This window comes from Vitis riparia, chromosome 13 (genome assembly GCF_004353265.1).
Source record: "Vitis riparia cultivar Riparia Gloire de Montpellier isolate 1030 chromosome 13, EGFV_Vit.rip_1.0, whole genome shotgun sequence".
Taxonomy (NCBI): domain Eukaryota; kingdom Viridiplantae; phylum Streptophyta; class Magnoliopsida; order Vitales; family Vitaceae; genus Vitis; species Vitis riparia.
This window is the reverse complement of record NC_048443.1, coordinates 13,614,403-13,637,475: the sequence shown is the minus strand read 5'-3', so window position 1 is coordinate 13,637,475 and position 23,073 is coordinate 13,614,403. Positions and strand designations below refer to the sequence as shown.

The 23,073-nt window shown below is 39.5% G+C and overlaps 1 protein-coding gene across 5 annotated transcripts in view; it reads left to right on the top strand.

Annotated features, from left to right (window-relative positions):
* The window catches only part of LOC117927608 (serine/threonine-protein phosphatase BSL3-like), a 97,603-nt gene that overhangs the window by 50,180 nt on the left and 24,350 nt on the right, over positions 1-23,073 (top strand). For all 5 annotated transcript variants that reach the window (XM_034847214.1, XM_034847216.1, XM_034847217.1 and 2 more), the window contains 4 exons: positions 14,380-14,659; positions 14,727-14,964; positions 15,100-15,270; positions 17,742-17,980. In XM_034847214.1, the coding sequence (XP_034703105.1) occupies positions 14,380-14,659; positions 14,727-14,964; positions 15,100-15,270; positions 17,742-17,980 (928 nt within the window). The remainder of the gene's footprint in view (positions 1-14,379; positions 14,660-14,726; positions 14,965-15,099; positions 15,271-17,741; positions 17,981-23,073) is intronic.

Here is a 23,073-nt window from a genome sequence, read left to right as displayed (position 1 = left end):
GAGGAATATCTCACAAAAATAAATTTGACTGCTCTTGGGTCCAATTTTCCCCCGCTTGGAGTGTGAATAGAATGAGATGGTTTGTGGCTCTCATATTAGGATAGAAGGATGAGAGTACTTCCATGGGACTTTTGAAACAAAGGACTTTGAAAGGTAATTGGTTTATGAGATGTGTGGCAGTGAGGACGACTTCCTCCCAGTAAGATTTAGACACATGATTTGGGAACAAAAAGGCTGGAGTTGTATCAAGTAGGTGATCATTTTTCTTCTCAGTAACTCTATTTTGTTGAGGGGTGTTGACACATGATGATTCATGAATTATACCCTTATGTCGAAAGTATGGAGTTAAGACTTGATTGAAATAGTTTTTGACATTATTGAACCAAAACCTCTTAATAGTGACACCAAACTGGTCTTTTTGCCATGTTATGAAAATTTGGAAGAACAATACTCACATCATATTTATGTTTAAGTAAGAAAATCCAAGAGACCCTCGTACAATCATCGATGAAAAACATAAACTAACGTGCACCAGATATATTAAGGATAGAGGAAGGACCCCAAATATCATCATGAATTAAATGAAAAGGTTTTGAATTTCTTTTATTAGTGATGGGAAAGGGTTAATGCTTATGTTTAGCAAGTTCACATACATCACAATGGAAGCTCTCAACATCTAATTTACTAAATAAGGAAGGAAACAAAAACTTAAAGAGTTCGAAATGATGGATGTCCAAGCCTACGATGATGAAGCCAAATTTTTTTCTTTATTTAAAAGATACTACTCTGAAAGGAAAGATATAGATGATTCGCTTGGTGTCTCAAGGTAGTATTGCCCGTTTCGTTCCTTAGCAAGTCTAATCATCTTCCCTAAGTCTTGGTCCTAAAATACACAATAAGTAGGGAAAAAGGTCATAATGCAACCCAAATTTTGTGTAAGCTTTTGTATAGAAACAAGATTAATGGAAAACTTTGGAACATGGAGCACATTTCAGAGTGCGAGTGTAGGACTAATTTGGACATCTCCTATACTTGCAACAGTGGTTAAGGAACCATTTGCTATGGCTATTTTCCTATTGTTGGACAAAGGTTATAGTTTTTAAATTGGTGTGACGAATGGGTCATGTGATCTGTGGCACTTAAATCTATAACCCATGATTTGACAAAGGTTTCATCCGAGACTTTTAATCTAATGGAAATAGGAAACTTACTTGAAAACGCCAATGAGCAGGTACCTAAAGGTTTCTTAAGAGTTCCCAACAAAGTTCTTATTTTTTCAATCTCCTCTTGATTGAATCTACCTTATTCCAGGGATTTTTCTTCATTTGGTTGAGTAGAGGACAAGTTTGTGTGCCCATTATTCCTCTATTGTCCTCCATTGTAATCCCATTTTTTGCTAGATGTAGTTGGCTTACCATGAAGTTTCTATCATTTTTCACGTGTATGTCTAGGTTTCTAACAGTGAGTGCACCTTAAGTTATCCTTGTTATCACTGTTTGGAGCCTTTGACCGATCAGTCTTTTTGTTATCAGTAGTGTTAGCCTTTTGATCATTGCCTTTGTTAGCAACCATAGTTGAGCCTTCCATATTCTGAACTTCAAGCATGACACTTCTGCTCAAATAATGAGGATAGTCTCATTCAAAGTTGGAAGCTCTTTGCTAAATATTTGAACTTGAACTTGGTCAAACTCAGCATTAAGACCAACTAAGAAATCATAGACTAGATCCTTTTCGATGTAGTTCTTTAGGATTGCTGCATCCTCAAGGCATTTTGTCTCAATACATCGATAGTGATCAACATATTGACATACTCTGTGACTGTCTTGTTTCCTTCTTTAGTTGCTCTAATCTTAGCTTTTATTTTGTACACTTGGGCTGCATTTAGTGTCTTTGAGTATGTCTGATGAATTGCATCCCAAATGTCTTTAGCAGTTGTCAAGAACATACAAGTGTCACTAATTTCAGGTGTCATGGAGTTCCATAACCATGCCATAATCATTGAGTCTTCTTCATCTCAGGCATCAAACCGAGAGTCTTCTCTGCTTGGTCCAGTTCCCAGGAAGTGACTTAATTTTCCTTTTCCCTTCAAAAAGATATGAACAAGCTATGACCATTTCAAATAATTCTTACCATTAACTTTGTATATCGCTTGAATATTCTACAATTCTCCTATGTTATGAGTGGTAATCACTCCTTCAAAAGGATTGATGAAAGTAGTAGTTTGTGATACCTTAGACATTTTTCCTTTTTTGTTTGTTTGTTTGTTTTTTTTTATATATTTATCACTATAATGCTTAAATAGCCAAACTTAAAGACCTAACCTTAAGAGCCTTTTGTCATGGACTTAGTCGTTTACTAAGCTCGTGCGGCACTTAGACAAGTCAAGACACTTGATCTTGCTAAGTCAGCCTTACTCCCAATGCTTAGCTTGCTAGGCTAAGACACTCGCGACTCGGAAGTTGTAGAAGGTGTAGTAGGCAACTCTTAAAGAATTGAAACTCTTATTACTCAAGGAAACCTTTACAAGTGTTTTGAGGACTCATTTGCTTCGTCTCTTGGCCAAATGCGGCCCTCACCTATTTATAGGCACAAATGGAACTCTCTGGAACCTTGGAGGGTTCCTTACAATTCAAGAATCTTCGAGAATATCCTACATCATTCTATGTACAAGCCTATGTACAAGAGACCTAGAGAATTCTCTAGAAAGCCCTGGACTCCTCTCATGCCTCCCATCATAATGTAGAGATGTGTGGACTTCTCTAGGCATTTCTAGAATCTTCCACATTCTTCCCACCAATGGCTAAGTATAGGAGTCTCCAGAAGCTTCCTGAGCTCTATATAAACCCATGGGGAGGCTCATTTGAAGCATCCTGTGACACTCTCCCCCACCTAAGCCGCAGACGTCCTCGTCGCACCTTTTGCCCGGAACCACTCAATTTGCTCCTGGAATTGCCATAGTGCATCTGCTGGCTCCCAGCTAGCCTCGTTCTCTGGTAGTCCCTTCCATTTTACTAAGTACTCCGTAGCAGGAGGCACACCTCGTCTCCTGATGACTCGGTCTGCAATGATGTGTTCCACCTCCTTGTCATAGGAGGTCACAACCGTTGTGGGTGACCTCTTAGAAAACCCTCGGCTTGGATCATCCTTGTCTTCATGATATGGTTTCAAGTAATTTACGTGGAAGACGGGATGAATTTTCAACCTTGTTGGTAACTCAACCCTATAGGACACCTTGTCGACCTTCCCAAGTATGGGGAAGGGTCCTTCATAACTCCTCACAAGGCCCTTATGCACCGGCCTTAGGGATTTGAATTGTTGAGGAAGGAGCTTGACAAGCACCATGTCTCCGACCTTGTACTTTGTGTGACATCGCTTCTTGTTTGCACACTTCTTCATTTTCTTAGCGGCCTGTCCAAGTATGAGCGTGCTATGTCAGTTTGCTCGTGTCACCCCTTTGCGAACTTGAAAGCCGCTGGACTTCTCCCCGTATAGCCTATCGTTAGAGTGTGAGGAGTTAACGGTTGCTGCCCTGTGGCTAGCTCGAACGGGCTTTTATTGGTTGCCTCACTCCTTTGTAGGTTGTATGAAAACTGGGCTATGTCTAGCAGCTTAGCCCAATCTTTCTGGTTGGCACTCACGAAGTGCCTTAAGTATAGCTCCAGTAAGGCATTCACCCTCTTAGTTTGCCCATCCGTCTGTGGGTGAAAGCTTGTGGAGAAGTGAAGCTCCGAACCCATAAGCTTGAAGAGCTCCGTCCAAAACTTCCCAATGAATCGTGGGTCACGATCACTAATGATATACTTAGGCAACCCCCAATACTTGACTACGTGCTTTAAGAATAACCTTGCTGTCTCCTCTGCGGTGTAGTCAATTGGGGCTGCTATGAAGTGATTACTACTCAAAATGTGCTATTTGATAGCTTGTAATTAATCCTTTTAAACACTTTTGAGTAGTAGTTAGTGCCTTTTAACCCAATTAGCATGTTAAGGCTCTTTGCAATCAATTCTAATCAAATTGTGTAAGTTTTGGTGTTTTTGTTAGTAATTTGATCACCAAAGCATTATGAGATTGAGGAGAGTTATTTGGAATCCTTGGCAAAGCAATGGAAAGAGCAGAAGCATGAAGAATCAAAGCTTTGAAACCCTTTTCCATAAGCAAATCCGGAATGCAAGGAAAAGAAAGAGAAATCAGCCATGAAGCATTCTTGATGACAGTCGTGTCAGCTACTTTTGGAGCACTTCCCGAAGTCCAATTTATGCATGCTATATGTCATTTAAAAGCTTAGGAAGTCAACAATCCAATGCTTCAAACGGTATGCAATTCGGAGTTGAAATGAAAGAGTTACAGCCGTTGGAAGCCAATCACTCCAAGCTAAAGGAAGGATTTAGCAAAGTGCTGCGAAATCACCCTTTTGTTGCGGAATGATTTCACAGCCTTTTTGCACAGTGCTATGGATTTCCCCTGAAGTTTCACGACGCGATGGAAGCCAAACACCACAAGATGTAAGCCAACTTCGCAGCGGTGTGGAATCAACCTTTTGCTGCGAAGTAATTTCGCAGCCCTTTTTGTACATCTGCGAAATCTAGCAGACCTCATTTTCACCTGCGAAATGGTCCTTAGTGCTTCCCGATATTTGTAACCGACACTTGGAGATATTTTTCATCAGATTTTTGTTGTATAAATCCCAAAATTCTCCTTGTATCCAACCAATTATAGGATTCCTTAGCTTTTAAGTTAGGAAAATGGCTAAATATCCATGTAATAGCTATTAATGTAATTTTGATATAAATAGAGCCCGAGGAGCCTGTTCTGAGGGTGATGAACCTTTTGTAAAAGTTTCAAAGGAAGTAAAATACAGAGCTTGAGCTCTGCTTTACCTTCTCACTTTGATTGTGTTTTTATTTATTTACTAAGTTATGCACTCTCTGAGGAATTTTCCCCAGAGAATGAGTAACTAAACCTTTTAGTTCCTTGGAGTTAAGGTTGCCGGGAAAGGTTCCAAGTGCAAGAATCAGAAGCTTTGTGGTTTCAGCTATGAATGAAAAGAAAGTGTGTCCCGTGAATGGTTTCTATGTTTTTAGTTAACTTAAAATGCCCTTGAGTCACCTGGGCCAACACTTGGTAAGGCAAGTGATCTCTAACCATGGAGATGCACTAGTTTACCCCTTGCGAGCCTCTGGTAGGTGACTTGAAGGTAGGATTTTCTAGAATAGCCAACACTTGGTAAGCTTTTGGACTCTAAGGAGACATCCATTAGTTATCTCTTGCGAGCTTTTGACGGGTAATCCAAGGTTAAAGATCACCTTGAATGGTAAAGGCTAAGTGAGAGACTCGAACCATTGCAAGTTGCATCAGTGAGAGAATTAAAGCTGAAATCCAATTGAGGGATGCATTTGTGCAGCACCTGTTAGAGAATTGACTTTATGTTAATTCTCTAATGCAAGGAAATGAACCAACTGACCGGAGCTATGCTTTTGCATGAGGAACCTCCCCTGTGAACCTGAATCTCCAAGGAATGTTTTTCTCTTAAGTAATTTCCATCACTTGCTATGTTGTTAATCTAAGTCCAAACCTTTTTCTACCAAAATTTGTGTTTTATTTCTTAAGCTAATCTTGAAATGAAACAGCACCAATTCACTTTGAATTGGTATCATTTTCAGTTTGAGTACCCTCCCAGTGAACGATCCTAGAGCCACTATGCTATAGTAGCTTTTTCTTTGCTACCCTAGTTCATGGTGTAATAGGTTATAAATTTTGTTGATTACTCCCGCCATCAAGGAACACCAGCTGGACACAAATCAGCTGAGACACTAATTAGGCACGAATCATGAAGGTTGCATACTTATTGAACCTGTCCACTACTACTATGATAGAGTCGTTGTCCTCCAACTTGGGTAGCCCGATGATGAAGTCCATGGTGACGCTATCCCATGGACGTTCTGCTATCGGTAGTGGTTCCAACAGGCCTCTAGGTTGTCGTTGCTCCACCTTGTCTTATTGGCACACAAGACAAGTCCTCACATAGGCCTCAACTTCATCCCGTATTTGAGGCCAATAGTAAGCTGACTCAAGTAGTGCCCTAGTGCGTTGTTGCCCGGGGTGCCCAGCCCACTTGGTGTCATGGCACTCCTTAATCAGATTCCACCTTATGTTCCCCCACTTAGGCACATAGAGTCGTCTTCCCTTAGTGTAGAGTAGGCCGTTCTCTACCCAAAACTGCTTAGTCTTCCTTTCATGAGCCAGGGCGATGAGGCTCTTAGCCACTAGATCATGTTGCAGTCCCTCCTTTTAAAGATACATTATTGTCTCCTTGGGGCTGGCTCGTCATGGATGCTAATTCCGTTTTCGGCTTAGAGCGTCAGCCACATGATTAGCACTTTCTGGCTTATACTCCAACGTATAGTCGAACTCGGCCAGGAAGTCTTACCACCTAGCTTGCTTAGGACTTAGCTTCTTCTGTGTTTGGAAGTAGCCAGTGGCAATGTTATCGGTCTTCACTATGAAGTGAGACCCTAGAAGATAGTGCCTCTAGGACGATGGCGGTCATCTCCTTTTCTTGCACCGTGTAGCACCTTTCAGTGTCATTGAGCTTGCAACTCTCAAATGCGATCAGGTGCCTTTCTTGCATAAGGACTCTCCCTATAGCGAAGTCTGAGGCATCCGTGTGTACCTCAAAAACCTTGGTGTGGTCGGGTAGTGCCAACACCGGCTCCTCAGTCATAGCCTTCTTCAGATCCTCAAAGGCTTGTTAGCACCTTTCGTCCCATTCCCATCCTTTGTTCTTCTTAAGAAGATCAGTGAGTGGAGTTGCCCTTGCCGAATAGCCCTTGATGAACCGCCGGTAGTAATTAACTAAACCAAGGAAAGATTTGAGTTGAGGTACCTTGGTTGGTGGATCCCATTCTTGGATGGCTTTTATCTTGCTATCATCCATCATCAGTTTGCCATCTCTGATGCGATGCCCGAGGAAGCTCACTTCTTCCTTAGCAAATGAGCACTTCTCCTTCTTCACATATAACTCGTTCTGCCTTAGGATCTTGAAGACCTTCCTTAAATGCTCTACGTGATCCTTTAGGGTGTTACTGTAGATGACTATGTCATCCAGGTATACCACCACGAACTTGTCTTAGTAAGGGTGGAAGATCTTGTTCATGAGGGTGCAGAACGTTGTTGGGGCATTGATGAGTCCGAAAGGCATCACTAAGAACTCAAATGAGCCATACCTGGTCACACATGTGGTATTCAGCTTGTCCCCTTCCGCAATCCTAACTTGGTAGTAGCCTGACCTTAAGCCCAGCTTCGTGAAATATCTCGCCCTACCAGGTTGATCGAACAAGTCAGCGATGAGCGGAATAGGGTACTTGTTTTTTACCACCACCTTATTGAGTGCCCAGTAGTCGATACACATCCGTAGGGACCCATCATGCTTATTCTGGAACAGGACCAGCGCGCCATAGGGAGCCTTGGATGGTTGGATGAACCTTGCGTCCAACAACTCCTTAAGTTGTCTCCTTAGCTCCTCCAGCTTGGGCGGTGCCATCCTATATGGCCCCATAGCAGGGGGCCTAGCTCCCGACCCTAACTCGATCTTATGGTCTTCCTCTCTCCTAGGAGGAAGACGTTTGGGCAACTCATGCGACATCACGTCCTTGAACTCTTCAAGGACTCCCTCGATTTCCTTAGGCATGGGTTCTTCCGACCCATCATCCCCTTCTTCCTTAAGGGTGGGTCACCTCTTTCCTCTTTAACCCCTTATTTACTTGCATAGCCGATAACATAGGGGTCTTGGGCGTACCTTCGGTGACCGTAGGGACCATGCATGGTTTCTCCTCCTGTTGGATAACCATTGAGCGTAGGAAAGGTAGTGGCACGACCTTGACCTTCCGTAGGAAGTCCATCCCTAGTACCATCTTGAAGTCGTCCATGGGTGTCACTGTGAAGTCAACCCTTCCTTCCCATGAACCAATGTGCATAGTCACCCCGCGAGCTACTCCGTGTGATGGCTTGGTAGCTGAATTATCTGTCTTGAGCCAACCTCCTTCTTTGGATGCTTGGAGCTCTAGCCTCTTTACCTCATCCTCTGAGACAAAGTTATGAGTGGCACCAGTGTCCACCAGGGCCTTGGTGGCCTTCCCATTCACAAGGGCCTCTACATACATTAGCCCTTTGCTTTGAGGCGTCTTAGGCATCGGCTTGGCCTTAAGGGCGTTTAGGAGTTGCAACGACCCCACCTGAGCATCGCCCTCCTTCTCCTTCTCCTTCTCCTCGATCATAGCATTTAGGGCTTTCCTCTTAGGACAGTCCCGTGCCCAGTGTGGACCATCACATAGGAAGTAATTGGTCTTAGGCGTGAACTCCTTCCGCTTATTCTTGCCTTTGTCATCCTTGCCACTAGGGTCTTGCTTGATCCTTCCTTAGAAGTGTAGCCTCGTGATCCCTTGTCTTCCCCACATTTGGCCTGGTTACCCTTGGATGGTGGCTTGGGCTTGGAGGAGTCTCCCCTTCTATAATCTACCAAGGACTCTGCTACCGCCATAGCCATGGTTAGGTCTTGGACACCACGTCTCCTCAAATCTTGCTCGGCCCAGCTTTGCAAGTTGTCCATGAAGTTGAATAGTAGCTCCTCCTCGGACATGTTAGGTATCTCAAGCATAAGCGTAGAGAACTCTTTGACATACTCATGGATCAAGCCCGTGTGCTTGAGATGCTTCATATTCTTCCTTGTTGGGTAAGCCACATCTTCAGGGTAGAATTGCCTTTTGATTTCTTGCTTAAAGGCATCCCATGTGTCTATGGTGCACGTCTCTTTTTCTATGTCGGCAAACCTTCGACGCTACCATAGAGTAGCATTATCAGTGAGGTAGAGGGTCGTGGTGCGTACCTTAGTGGCTTCATCCGTCAGTCCGATAGCCTCAAAGTAGCGCTCCATGTGTCACAAGAAGTTATCCAGCTCCTTGGCATTCCTCTTGCCACTGAACGTGTGTGGCTTGGGCACCTCCACCCTCGGTGCCTCATGAGTGGCCATGACTCGTGCTGATACTACAGTCTTGTAGATGGCTAGCTCTTGTCGAATCTCCTGGTCTTAGGCCTCCATGTGCGCAGCTAGGGCCTCCACCATTGACTCCACACTAGCGAACATGTTCATGACCTTGTCTTAGAAGGACATGAACTCCTCGTGTGACACCGGCTGAACTTGCGAGCCTAGCACCCCCTCGCGAAGGTCTTGGATCTGCTTTCTTAGATCCTCTAAGCCCTTCTCCATGCCTTGCTCGATCAAGTCCACCCCTTCCCAGGTGTTTGCCATGGCTAACTCTACCTTGGCTAGCCTTGCCTCCATGTTGGTTATGGCGTCACGAGACTTATCCTTCCTGCCCCTGCCCCGTGTAGTAGGCTCAATCTCCCTCCTGCGGGTTTGTTCGCTAGTCTCCTCCACGTTAGAGCCCGACATGCTTCCTTTACTATGTTCGCTTCGTAGCCACGCTCTGATACCACTTGTCACAGACTTAGTCGTTTTCTAAACTCATGCGGCCTTTAGACAAGTCAAGACACTTGATCTTGCTAAGTCAGCCTTACTCCCAATGCTTAGCTTGCTAGGCTAAGACACTCGCGACTCGGAAGTTGTAGAAGGTGTAGTAGGCAACTCTTAAGAATAAAAGCTCTTATTACTCAAGGAAGCCTTTACAAGTGCTTTGAGGACTCACTTGCTTCATTTCTTGGCCAAATGAGGCCCTCACCTATTTATAGGCACCAATGGAACTCTCTGGAACCTTGGAGGGTTCCTTACAATTCAAGAATATTCTAGAATGTCCTACATCATTCTATGTACAAGCCTATGTACAAGAGACCTCTAGAATTCTCTAGAAAGCCCTGGACTCCTCTCATGCCTCCCATCATAATGTAGAGATGTGTGGACTTCTCTAGGCATTTCTAGAATCTTCCACACTCTTCCCACCAATGGCTAAGTGTAGGAGTCTCCAGAAGCTTCCTGGGCTCTATATAAACCCATGGGGAGGCTCATTTGAAGCATCCTATGACACTTTGCTAGCAATAGGAAAGGTAGATGCGAGGCAGAGATGTCGACGATGATGAGATCCAACGGCGATTGCGACGGAGATATCCAACAGTGACAACGACGTTGTGAGGCTGTTTGTTGTGATGGTGCTAGCTAAACGGTTTTGACAACGGTCTCTAGCTCCGGTTGAGGAGATCTCAATGAAGATGGTAACACGACTTTTCTAGCAGTGGTGTGATAGCTATGTGAGAAGAGGACGACTTCGTCACAAGGAGGAGTTGACGTGCTCTGTGCTTCCAACAGTGGCGCGGTTTAGAGAGAGCGATGGTGTAATGATGGTGCGATCTTTGTGATGAGTTCGCAATTTTTATGAGAGTGACAACCCCAGCAGGAGTTGTGTGATTTAGATGAATGGGACGCCTTTAAAGGCCGACAATGAAGGTCAACTTTTGATCTTCAAACTCGACAATGAAGGTTGAGAATGGTCTCTTCTTGATTCCGAGGCTAATGAGCCTAGGGTTTTCATACCATGAAGAAGAGAAGAGGGATCAAAGAATAATAAGTAAAAATTCTTCTTCTTAATTCTTATGTACAGAGATACGTACACACACACACACACATATATGTATACAAAAACTCTTAGAATAGGAACTTTCCTAATTCAATTAGAACAAAATCCCTTTGATTACGGGATTGCCTAATTCTTTATTCAGAATCACATCTTTCCTAATTTCAATCTTCAACAAACCTTTATGGTTTGAAGCTACTTGATGATAGCAGGATACAAAGGAGAATGAGAGATAAGCTAAATGAGAGGAAAAAGAGGGAAAAAATGAGATTTATTTATAGGATTTTAGAGTCTAACTACCTGTTGAAAGTGAAAAGTTATTGATGGAAAATGTTAAAAAAAGTCTCCAATAGTCATAAAGGATTTGAGTCAACTAGCTATTGGAGGTTAAAAATTTGCTAGTGGAAACAGTAAAAAGGAGGCTTCAATAGTCACATTGGAAACATTTATATTTTACCCATTTATCATTAAAATATTAGGAATTTTGACAATATTCTAACACGTGTAATGTAAAAATTTCTTCATTTTGGACATATCAATATTTCATTCTTTTAACTCGCTATTGGCAACAACTACACATGTTTGAAACCACCAAATGGTATTGCCTAACAGATGAAATCATAATACAAGATCATTGAGAAGAAACAAATCTATAAATTTTTATTAGGATTGAACAAAAATTTGTGTGAAGTTTGAGACAGTATATTGGGAACTAAACCTTTACCCAACATCCGAGAGGTTAACCCAGAAGTGTGTCAAGATAAAAGTAGAAAGAAAGTCATGTTGGGGTCACAAATCAGCCAACTTGTCATCAAGGGTTCAACCCTAGCGGCTTGGGGTCCTCTCAATCCTTCTAATGACAATCAACCATGAAAAGGGAGAACTTGGTGTGATCACTATCAAAAACTAGGTCATACCAAGGACATGTGTTGGATAAAAAAAAAATATCATAAAAATATTAGGAAAAACCAAAAAAATGATATATATATATATATATATATATATATATATATATATATATATATATTGAAGGATATAATGCATTTTGGATATATTAAAGAATATAAAAGAAATGTTTATATATATATATATATATATATATATATATATATATATATGTGAAAATATTTTTTATTTAAAAATGTTAATAATTTTATTTATAAATTTATATTTTTCTTGTATTTAATTACTATAATTCAATTTAACTTATTTACAATAATTTTATTTTAATTAATTTATAGTACATATATATATACACACTAATAAATTTTATTTTTAAACTAATATATATGATGCATATTATGAAATCAAGACCAACACAGCTTTACTAGCAAGTGACTAAAGTTCCATGCAGAATACCAGGGTTTAAGTCTTGGTGGCATGCTTTGGGTTTATAATTTTTCTAATCTTTGTGGAAGTGAATCTCACTTCGGAAATAGGGAGCAAAATGAAGTTGTATTTAAGAAAGGATGCTCCCATCTTGTTCACTGTTGAGGCGTGGATTGGGCTGCAGCAAGTTAGGTCAGGATCTTTTGAAGCCCGTTTCAATTTTATAGTTTTAAATGAAAGGAAGCTAACGTGGCACCGATTTATCGGCAATATCGTTGAAATATCAGTAAATTATCAAAATATCGCCGAAATATCGACAATAAATGGAGAAAAAAAAAGGACAAAATCAGATGGTCGATATTTCCATCCTATATATGTGTCAAGCCGTTCCGATACTCGATATATCACCAAAATATTGGCGATATATAGTAATAATTTCATCCCTGGCTATTTCTAGTTGCATTGAATTCAATAACTAGGACATTATTAAAGAGTTTTCAACTTCCCATGATTCAAAGTTAGGATTCGAAGTTTTTGGTTATGTTATTGTCCCATGTAGATAACCCATCTTTCCTCGACTTAAAGAGTTTAGTTGACTGAGACCACTCAAGGAAATTATGATCATTGAGTTTTTGGGTGGTGATTTGGAGAGTAGGATTATCAAGTTGATTGGAGACTTTAGGGACTATGAAAGTGTGATTGGAGGTTGTCCAGCCATGTGGAGAACTAAAAAATGAAGAAAAAAGTTTCAAAAGGGGCAAAGAAGGAGCAGACACCAAAGTTAGGAGAAGGAAAGGCAAAGACACCAAGAAAAAATAAGGAAGAAAGGCAAGGCGAAGTAGCAAAAAAAAAAAAAAAAAAATTAAGACCAAGAAACTAAAGTAGCTCTGATACCAAATTGATTGAAAAACAACTTTGATATTTGATTGAAGAATGGTACACATGTACAGTAGTGTCTAAGAGGCAAACACCCAATTTACAGTTGTCCTCATCACTAATTTATAGCTATCCTAGTCAATAATTGACTGTTACAATTATCATAATTTGTATATTGATTGACTAATTCTACTAGCAAATATTAACAGGTAATATATACCATATATAGGTCCTTTAGAGTTGATCAGGCCCTAAATTCAGGGGATTTTGTTGATTTCCCACAATTAGATAATCTTATATCCTCTCTCTTCCTTCTTCCAAAAATCCTGACTCAAGATTTTCTTTTCCTTCAATTTTTCTGTACCATTTTATATTCTTTAACTTATTAGATTATTAGACCAAGTTTAATTTAGAAAAAAGATTAATTTTTCCAATTTGATTTTTTGCAATGGTCCAATAAACTCAATGGTAGTGGTTTTAGTTGTTATTTTTATTTTATATATATATTTTTTCCTTTTTAGCTAAATCAATGACTTTTAGAAGTTCTCTATTTGTGATTGTTATGGAGAAGCTGTTTGGTTGATCTAGTATCACTTTTTGATCGACTATAAAACTATTGTCATCATTTGATACACGCATAATAAATTCTTTAAACTGGAATTCGTTTATTCAAAACACTGTAAATAAGACAACTGTTTTTTAGTATACATATCCAAGCACAAGTATATGCTTAGACAACTTCAAGAAAAAAGGAAGAGGCATTTAAACTATCATTTGAGTCATCCCCATGTTAGATGAATGTATATAAGTTATCTAACTCCCTATAGGAATTTTAAACTTAATACTAAATTTTTTAAACTCTCCCGAGGAGAAATATCAAGAGGCAATGTTTGGATTGCAAAAAGTACTAGGAAAGGGACAATAGTAGAAAAGAATTCAAATTCTCTTGTTTGGTTTACCCTTGAAAATAAGAAAGAAACTCAAATACAATGAAAATTAGTCATAAATAATAAATTTGGAGTAGCATGTAGGAAAATTTTATTAAGTTCAAACCTATTTTTATTTTCCTCCACCCTTTTTTTCCCCAAAGTATTCATCTTTATGCATTTTTTCATCATAGTTTCAAAAAAATCCAAATGATATTAATTTTTTTGAACATGTTAGGAGCATGCTAGCATAATCTCACAGAAGAAACATGATTGGTATTTAACTATTTATTTGATTATATGAACATTGCTAATCTTGGTGCAGAACTGTTCAAATTTGTTGTAGGAAATAGACATGGTTAAACATAAGAAATAGGCTAAATGAGAAACATGTTAAAAATTTTTGAAAGAAAAGACCTAATACGCATTGATCATCACTTTTTTGAATATAACAAAATAATGTTTAAAGGTATATCACATGTTGTGGAGCCCTTACAAGGTGGGTTATAAGGTTCAACTGGCACACCTTTAACTATGGCTTAATTCATATAGTAAGTAAATTTACTTTCTGGGTATTTTTTAAGAACTAACAGGGAAACCTTTATAATCCATTCTAAAACATTGATTGTGAAATATTAAATTCATTGTTTTTGGTTTTGATGCTACAGGAATGTTGCTTGATGACCTGATTGTTGCTGAAATTTGTCATGCTGCTGAAACAACAAATGATGCTTCTCCTGCTGCAGCAACCACAACAACTGTTGCAGCTGCCAAGCAAACTGGAAGATTACCTGGAATGTGTGCTGGTGGTGATGAAAGAACAGGGGAAACCTTTCCTGAAGCCATTTCCGACAACGTGGTTGCAGTGGAAACTCCTATTGACTCGGCCATTAATGGTGATACAAGTAAAGATATGATCACAGAAAAGGATATGCTTCAGGGACTAAGGCAAGTTACCAGAAACTTATACCTGTGCCATCAGATTCAAACTACTAAAACATAAATACTTGTACAGGACAGTGGGCACAAGTGTTGAGTACTTGGTTGAAGCCTCAGCAGCTGAAGCTGAGACCATTAGTGCTGCAATAGCAGCTGCAAAAGCAAGGAAAATTAATGGAGATGTTGAACAAATACAGGACAGCGATGATGGGGTAAAGGGTGTCCCAACTGGGAAACAGAACTCCACTTTGATCATGCCTGAATCAGCTATGTTGAGCAGCATTCCACATGGAGTCCGGTTGCATCACAGAGCTGTACGTGTTGGAATTCTACCCATCTTGAATTTGTTGCCTTATTTCAATGTTTTACTAAATTGGTTGAGTGAATTTTAGACATTTGCTGTGATTTCTTAGACTTATTTTGATGCCAATCATTTAATATTCCAATAGGTTGTGGTAGCTACGGAAACTGGCAGTGCTTTGGATTGTATGGCTAGACAGCTTTCAATTGACCAGTTTGAAAATGAAGGTAGGCGTGTCTGTTGTGGTACTGCAGAGAATGCAACTGCTGCTAGGAAATTATTTGATCGGAAAATGTCTATCAATACCGTGCCTAAGAAGGTAAAGATTTTGCTATATCAGATGCACTTAGTATTGAGTATTTAAATAAAGATGCAGTCAAGTAGCTTACTGATCAGAAGTTGCTTCTCTGTGAACTATGTAGAATGATACACAAATGTGATGTTATTACATTATGAACCAGCCCACTGCCCAATAATTGGTGTGATACCTCTTTTTTCTTTTACCTCCAGGCAATTATATTATCATCATCCATCTAATTAATAGGAAACATTAAATTAATAGTATTGTGGATATTAACTGTTGGTAACTACTAAACACAGCCTTACTATGTATTACTAAGTAATTTTCTTTTTCAAACAATATTAGATATTTGTTAGTGGTAAAAGTGTATCTAAAGATTCTGAACAATGGCTGTTATAACTATGGAACACATATTCCTTTCCTAGAAGCATTGTAATCTTCTGCAATGTTAAGTGTGTCATTCACAACCATTTATAGGGTTAATGGTGACTCTATGCTAAAAGCCCAAACAGCAGACCACTGGCCATGTTATTATACCAGTTTCTCGTCAAGCATTATATTCAATATAATGTTATAGACATTGTACCCCCAATAGCTAAAGGAAGTGGCTCAAATAATAGCTGAAAATATTTTTTCTCATTAGGGGGCCAGATTCTGCAATATTTCACTTATTATGTGATTGTAGTGTTAGTCCTTGATGTGTCTATGGGGATTGGGGGCTATCTTTATAGTACAAATTATTGGTCTAATAAGCAAACATGTATGAGAGGTTAGTGTAGCCAAATAGATGACACTGAGATGTATTAGTGATCTACTAGAAAAGATAGAATGAGAACCAAATGAAATTGTGATAAACTAGTGGTGCCTTCAAATGGGGAGATGAGAAACGCTCAATTAAGAGGATTTGATCATTGAGAAGAGGACTAAAAATTAACTAGTAAGGTTTGATTTGATTCGATCTGATGATGCTACAAAACAAGACGAAGGCAAAATAAAATGTATGTTGACTCTGGAGCGCTGAAAGTGCACAGCAAAGCTAAGCTGGCCACTGATCAGATCCACTTCAGAATTCTGGTCATATGTTGTGTAAATCTCTGGTTTATTTTGTTTTCATTATGATAACCCTGCATTAGAATCTTGGTCTTTGAATGAGGCCGTGTGCTTGTCTTGTACATCTTCTAAGTTAGTAGTCATTAATCATATGTATCACTAAAGTAGGGTAGGTACCCAAACTTTCAAAAAGCCAACACTATCTAGGCTCTAACTTAGGTACCCAAACCTGTTATCAATATATCATAAAATGAGAAGAGAAAAAAGACTTTTCTTGGGTCTGTTTTAGACTGTAGCAGCTATTGTTTTTGTTCCCTGTTCCCTCAGTCTCTTATTCTAGCTAGTCCTCCATTATCTCATTTTCTTTTCTGCATACATATAAGCCGATACCTCTTCTAGGGAGAAATCACATTCGTTTCCATGGTGATGTTACAGGGTTTTCTTATTACTACACTACCTAATTCCCAAGTAGAAACAGGGACTCCTTGTAACTCAATTTTGTCAGAATCCAAATGAAGGATGTGACTTGGATTTTCACCCTAACAGAGGAGATGATACCTCTTGTATTTACTTGACCACAGTATCAACATAGATGAGAAAGGACTCAGGGGTAGAAAGTATTTTCCCAACCAGAAAAGCAGATTGAGCTATCTCAGGCTTTTTTATGGACATGGTTCAATTTGAAAGCTACCCTGAGAAAAATATAGCACAGCATTAAACTAGAATTTCCTCAATCCTCAATCACGTGCACAGAAAATTCCCATTCAAGATGAGGGGATCACAATTCCCTTAATGAATCAAAGGATGGAAGCTTTGTAAAGTTTCCACTCTTTTCTAGAAATTGGGTATATTTTAAATGTGACATTGGGCATTTATTTTCTTTTAGCAAGAACTTATTTCAATTGCTTATTATAAGGGATTTGATATCCATGGATTTATTAATTGAATGGCAATTGGCATGTCACTAATACCTAAAAAAAATCATAATTTTTTTCCTTCTTTTGTTTGTTTGTTTGTTTTTGGCTTTTAATATTGTTTATTCCTATGTTGTACTATCATTGATAGATAACTTGTTATTCCAGAAACCTTTTAATTTTCTGTTTCTTCTTTTCTTTTTCCATTTCAGTTCATTTTTCTTTAACCGTCAACTTTTGTCAAAATTAGTTCCTATTGAAGTGCTATGTAGGATTAATTAGTTATTTAACTGGGTGACCTTAGTTTTGGTGGCAATTTTGGTCCTGTTCTATCATGATTTCTGTTCATATGATCTTTAGCTATGTAAAATTTATGCTTTGTTCATCTATATTCAACAAGCTTTTGGACTTTTATCCTTGTATTCATGTCTGCCACTTCTGTATGTTATTGGTAGGAGGAATTAAGTTTCTGCTAATAGTGCTTTTTCATGTGCTTGTTGTAATGGCCTGGATCACCCATGTCAGGTGATTGCACAGCTTCTGAAGCCTCGTGGGTGGAAGCCTCCTGTCTGCAGGCAATTTTTCTTGGACTGCAATGAAATAGGAGATCTTTGTGATAATGCAGAACACATATTTTCAAATGAACCAAGTGTTTTGGTTGTTAAAGCTCCTGTCAAGATATTTGGTGACTTGCACGGGCAATTTGGGGACCTAATGCGCTTGTTTGATGAATATGGGTCTCCTTCAACTGCTGGAGACATCGCGTAAGTATTACACCAATGCATTCTGCTCTTGTTTCAGAATCTTAGTTTTTATTTTTGGCCCTTGTTTACTCTATAAGAGTTCAATTAGTACCTGGAACTCCTTTCTTGGTTGCATGAGTTCAAGTATGGGTAGCTTCCACCTTGAGTAAACCTGTAGTGGTGGGGCGATTGAAGGACCAACTTTGTCTTGAATTTCACCATCAGACTTTGACATAGTTATAGGTGGGTCGGAGTTGGTTGGTTGAGAGTTGGTGGTGTCAATCATGCTGGTGGGAGAATTAATAAGTAGGTCAATGAATGAAAAATCTTCTTATCTTCCATCAAAGTCTCCCCCTGAAGATAAGGATCAGGGGAAAAGGACTCTTGTTTCACAAATGTAATATCCATAGACATGAAAAAATTTCTTGATCTTGGGTGATAACATTTATAGACCCTATTTGTTGCTGACTACCCTATAAAAAACACATTTGAGAGCACGTGGATTGAGTTTGCTATGGTATTGATCATGGATATGAACAAAGGACATACAACCAAACACTTTAGGAGATAGTCTATAAAATTCATGAAATTTGGAATAAAAATTAAGAGAAAACAGCTATTAGACTTTTGTGACCTAAGATCTTAGAGGGAAGTCAGTTTATTAAGTGGGCATTAGTCAAAACTGCCCGTCCTCAATATAACTTAGGAATATTTTTCTGAAGCAATAAGGTCTGGGTGACTTCTAACAGGTATCATTTGTTTTTTGTTCAGTAATGCCAATTTGCTATAGGGCATCTGTGGAAGAGGACTGGTGAATAATGCCTGTTTTTGAATGAATAGGGATAGTATTTGATTGAAGTATTCGCTCCCATTATCAGATCTAATGGTTTTAATTTAGATCCCAGATTGGTTGCTAATCATGTTGTGAAAAATGGGAAACACGCTACTCACATTAGATTTATTTTTTGGAAGAAAAAGCCAAATCACTCAAGAACAATCATTAATGAAGGGCACAAACCATCATGCCCTTGAAATATTTGGAATTTGAGGGGGGGCCCAAGCAACAATATGAATGAATGCAAAATTACTCAAAGAAAAGAACACATGATGGTGTTTAGTCAATTTGCAAGTCTCACAATGAAAACTGTTAACATCCAAATATGTAAATAATAAAGGAAACATTTTTTTCAATAAAGAAAAAGGCGAATGCCCTAAACAGAAATGTGAGGCCAAAATTGGTCTTTGTTGGGTGAGGATGTTGTTGAAAGATGAGGAAGAGATAGTCGATCACCATTACAACTACTAGTTTCAAGAAAGTAAAGCCCCTCCTGTTCCCTAGCATGTGCAATCATCATCCCCATAATCCGCACCTGAAAAACACAATAGAATGGAAAAAAATTACACTACATTCAAGTCTTTGGTTATTTGATGAATACACAATAGATTAATTGAAAGTTTAGGAACATGTAATACAGATTTGAGTGTAAGAGAGGGTGTGAGATTAATGGTTCCTTATCTAGCAATGGTTATAACATTCCATTAACAACCTTGATTTCTTGGTGTCCAGGGCATAGGTTATATGTAGTGAAACAGGTAAAGGAGTTGGTCATGTGATCTATGGCACTTGAATCAATGATCCATGGCCTAGAAAAACAGTCTTTTGAGACACCAAGAGAATGAGAAACAAGATACTTACCTAATTGTGCGAGCGGGAGGCATTGGACTTGTCTAGTGAAGAGAGAAGGTTTCGAAGTCTTTCAATCTCGTCCTTGTTAAAACCACCATTGTTGGGAGTAGTGGAAGGAACATTATCATTAGAGTGAGCCGTATTAGCTTGTCCTTCCTATTGGCCACTTTGGTTTCCACTGCCTTTACCAAAGAATCTATATTATTGTTGTTGCCATTATTTTTAATGGGCTACTAGAAGGAGTTGTAGTAAGGGTTGAACTTTCAGAAGTTTGGATTATCAAGCATCACTATCCACCATCCTTATTCAGCCCATATGAGTGAAAAGACTTTGTTCAAGAGTAATAAAGATTCCTTGCCAAGAACTTGGACATGTACTTGATCAAATTCCACATTAATATCAACAAATTAAAAAATTCTCTCACGTTCTATAAGTAATTGTAGTAGGGTAACACCTTTACTACACTTCATCTTAAAATTCTAGTAGTTGTCTAATTCAAGCCATGATCCTTTCATGATATTATAATATTCAATCATAGATGAAGTACCTTGTTTGGTGGTTGTAATTTTTGTTTTGATCTCATAAATTTCAACTTCATCATGTACTTTGGAATATGTTTGTCGAACAACCTCCCTTCTCTCTCGTGTAGCAGTGAGCATCATATAAGGCCCACTGATCTCTAGCTGCATAGAATTCCAAAGCCATGACATGATCATGGAATCTGCCTCATCCCATGCACTAAATCTAAGATGATCTTTTCTCATCTTTGGATTGATCAAGTGACTTAATTTCCCTTTGCCTTTCAAAAATGTTTTCACTAGATGTGACCAGACTAAATAATTTCGACCATGGAATTGAAATGATGCTTGAAGGTTTTGGTATTCTCTTGGTGATAGAGGTTAGGTGTTGTTGAGCTGTAAATAGAATAGGAGAATTATTTTCCTATTATGTTAGTTTCCTATTTCTGTAAATAGATAGTTTTATGATTTAGGAATAAGTTAGTTTCCTATTATGTCTCTTGTTTCCTATTTCTTCTCTTGCAATCTCCTATATAGATTGTGTGTATAGTCAATCTAAAATGCAGAACTTATTATTTTTCATCCCATATTTCGTGTCATGGTATCAGATCTGTAGATTTTTGTCTCCATTGAACCTCTTCCTTTAATAACAAATCATCTAGCTCCCTTCTTCTTAAGGTCCTTTCTGATACCAAATCAAGATTCAAATTCTCTTCTTATTCAATTAGATCAATTCTACCTAAGTTCGAAAGAATGAGCTTTTTCCTCTCTCTTAAATTTTCAAAGGCCACTATATTCCAATCTTTCAACTTTGATTTAACAAACTTTAATTTCCTCATGAACTTGTGACCTTCCTAACCTTCAACCGTACACTCTTGCCACCAATCTCTAAACTTCTCCTTAAACTCAAGATGGAGCAAACACATATTCTCAAACCTAAAAGGAGTCAGATCCCATTTTAAAGGATTAGTTTCCAAACAAATTGGGCTATGATCTGAGGTCCATCTAGGAAGTGCCTCTTGAAAACTTTGAGAGAAAAAGGAATCCCACTCAGAAGAAAACAAAAACCTATCCAATCTCTTGCAAATAGGAACAACTTACATGTTTGACCAAGTAAAAGCCGCATTCCTTAGAGGGGAATCCAGCAAACCACTCTCCCTTATAAACTTGTCAAAACACCTCATGTTGAATGTTAACCTAGAATCACCCATCTTCTCAGAGATCCTCCTGATAACATTAAAATCCCCTCCTACACACCACCTTGGGAAGGTCAGACCATATAGGTCTTGAAGCTCCAACCAAACATCCTTCCTCCACAAAGGCTTATTCGGGCCATACACTGAAGTTAACCAAAAAGACCCATCCTCACCAGAGTTCAACTTCACAGTTACAGAGAAAGATCCTAACACCTTCTTTGTACACTTGAACTTATTTGAATCCCACAAAATCACAATCCCCCCTGAAGCCCCACAAGCAGGAAGAGCAACCCACTCCATGCTTCTGCCTTTCCAGACACTGCTCACAAACCTCCTATCCCAAATTTCTCTCTTTGTTTCCTAAAACATCACAATATCTGGACTTCGAGTACTTAAAAACCTTCTGACAGTCCTAATTTTCTTCTTGGAACCTAATCCTCTTGTATTCCAACTTAAGATCTTCATGTAAACAAAAACAACCCTGCATAACCAGCAACCAAACCTAATCCTCTCCTCGGGTTCTACAACCATTTTTCCTCTTCCTTTTGAAATATACCTTATCCGCAGAAAGAGTACTCTTGCTCTCTACTTCCGCACATTTTCCATTATCTCTGACAATTCTAATCCTCAAACTCTCCAAAGCCGATTGAACCTTGACCAATTTCATAGGCGTGAGTCCCTCAACCTGAAAACCTTCCAACGGGAGGGTGGGAGGTTTTGGCTTTGGGGATGAAGCCTTGCCTGAGACACAAAGCTCCTCTGAGTTACTGAGTGATTCCCTAAGGAAAGGGCAGTCTTTAAAATTTCAGTTAGAGGTTTCTAGGGGAAACGCCGCACCTTCAAAACAGGACACGCCAACACGACGATTGAGCTCAACAACAGGAGAATTCGAAAAGGGACCACACTAAGAGGCAAAGCTTGACTCCAACGGAATCGAAAAAAAAGTCTGACATCGAGAAGGAAGAACAGAAGAAACAAAGGAGTCGGGAAAAAAATTTGGATCAAAAGCCCCAACCAAAGGAAGACCCTGCTTAGAGAAAGCTGAGAAAGGAGGACGCACTTTGTTTACCAAATTGCAACGCGAAATCCCTTCGTCTCCCTCTGTTTCCCCGGTGAAATCTTGGGAGATTTCTGGAACAGAAGAAAGAACACCCTTATTGGAGACTGATCTGCCCTGAAGAATGGCTCGATTTGCTTCTGATGAGCCACTCCCATCTAGGTTACGCTTCGGGACAGAAGGCAACACCTTTAGGCTTGGCGACTAGCTTCTCGCTTTGCGCCTTGCAGAGACTGAGGGGCCTTTTAGCTTTGATGGCACTTGAGAATGAACTATTGGCATTACCTTATTTGCAAAGGACCCTGAGCGCTGGAGCTTGGAGGACGAAGGCGCTGCTGGGCCACCATTAGAAGAACCTGCTTCTGTTTCGTGGACTAAACCAGCAAGAGGCCCAAAACTCTTTGCCCCAAACTGGGCCCTAGCAGAACGGGCTTTAAAAAAGGCCTTTGGTTTTGTTGGCCCGATAACGTTTCCCACCGTTGGGCCCAAAAGACTCCCTTCCCTTCCTTTCTCCACTTTGGTAGCCGAATTTGAATCTGAAGAACGAGAACGGGAACAATGACGAGGCCTCCAGCTGTGGCACTCATTGTCCCTAGCAGTAGCTCGTAGCCCCTTAGCGTTCTTTGGCCTCTGAAAGACGCAACCTCCCGTTGACG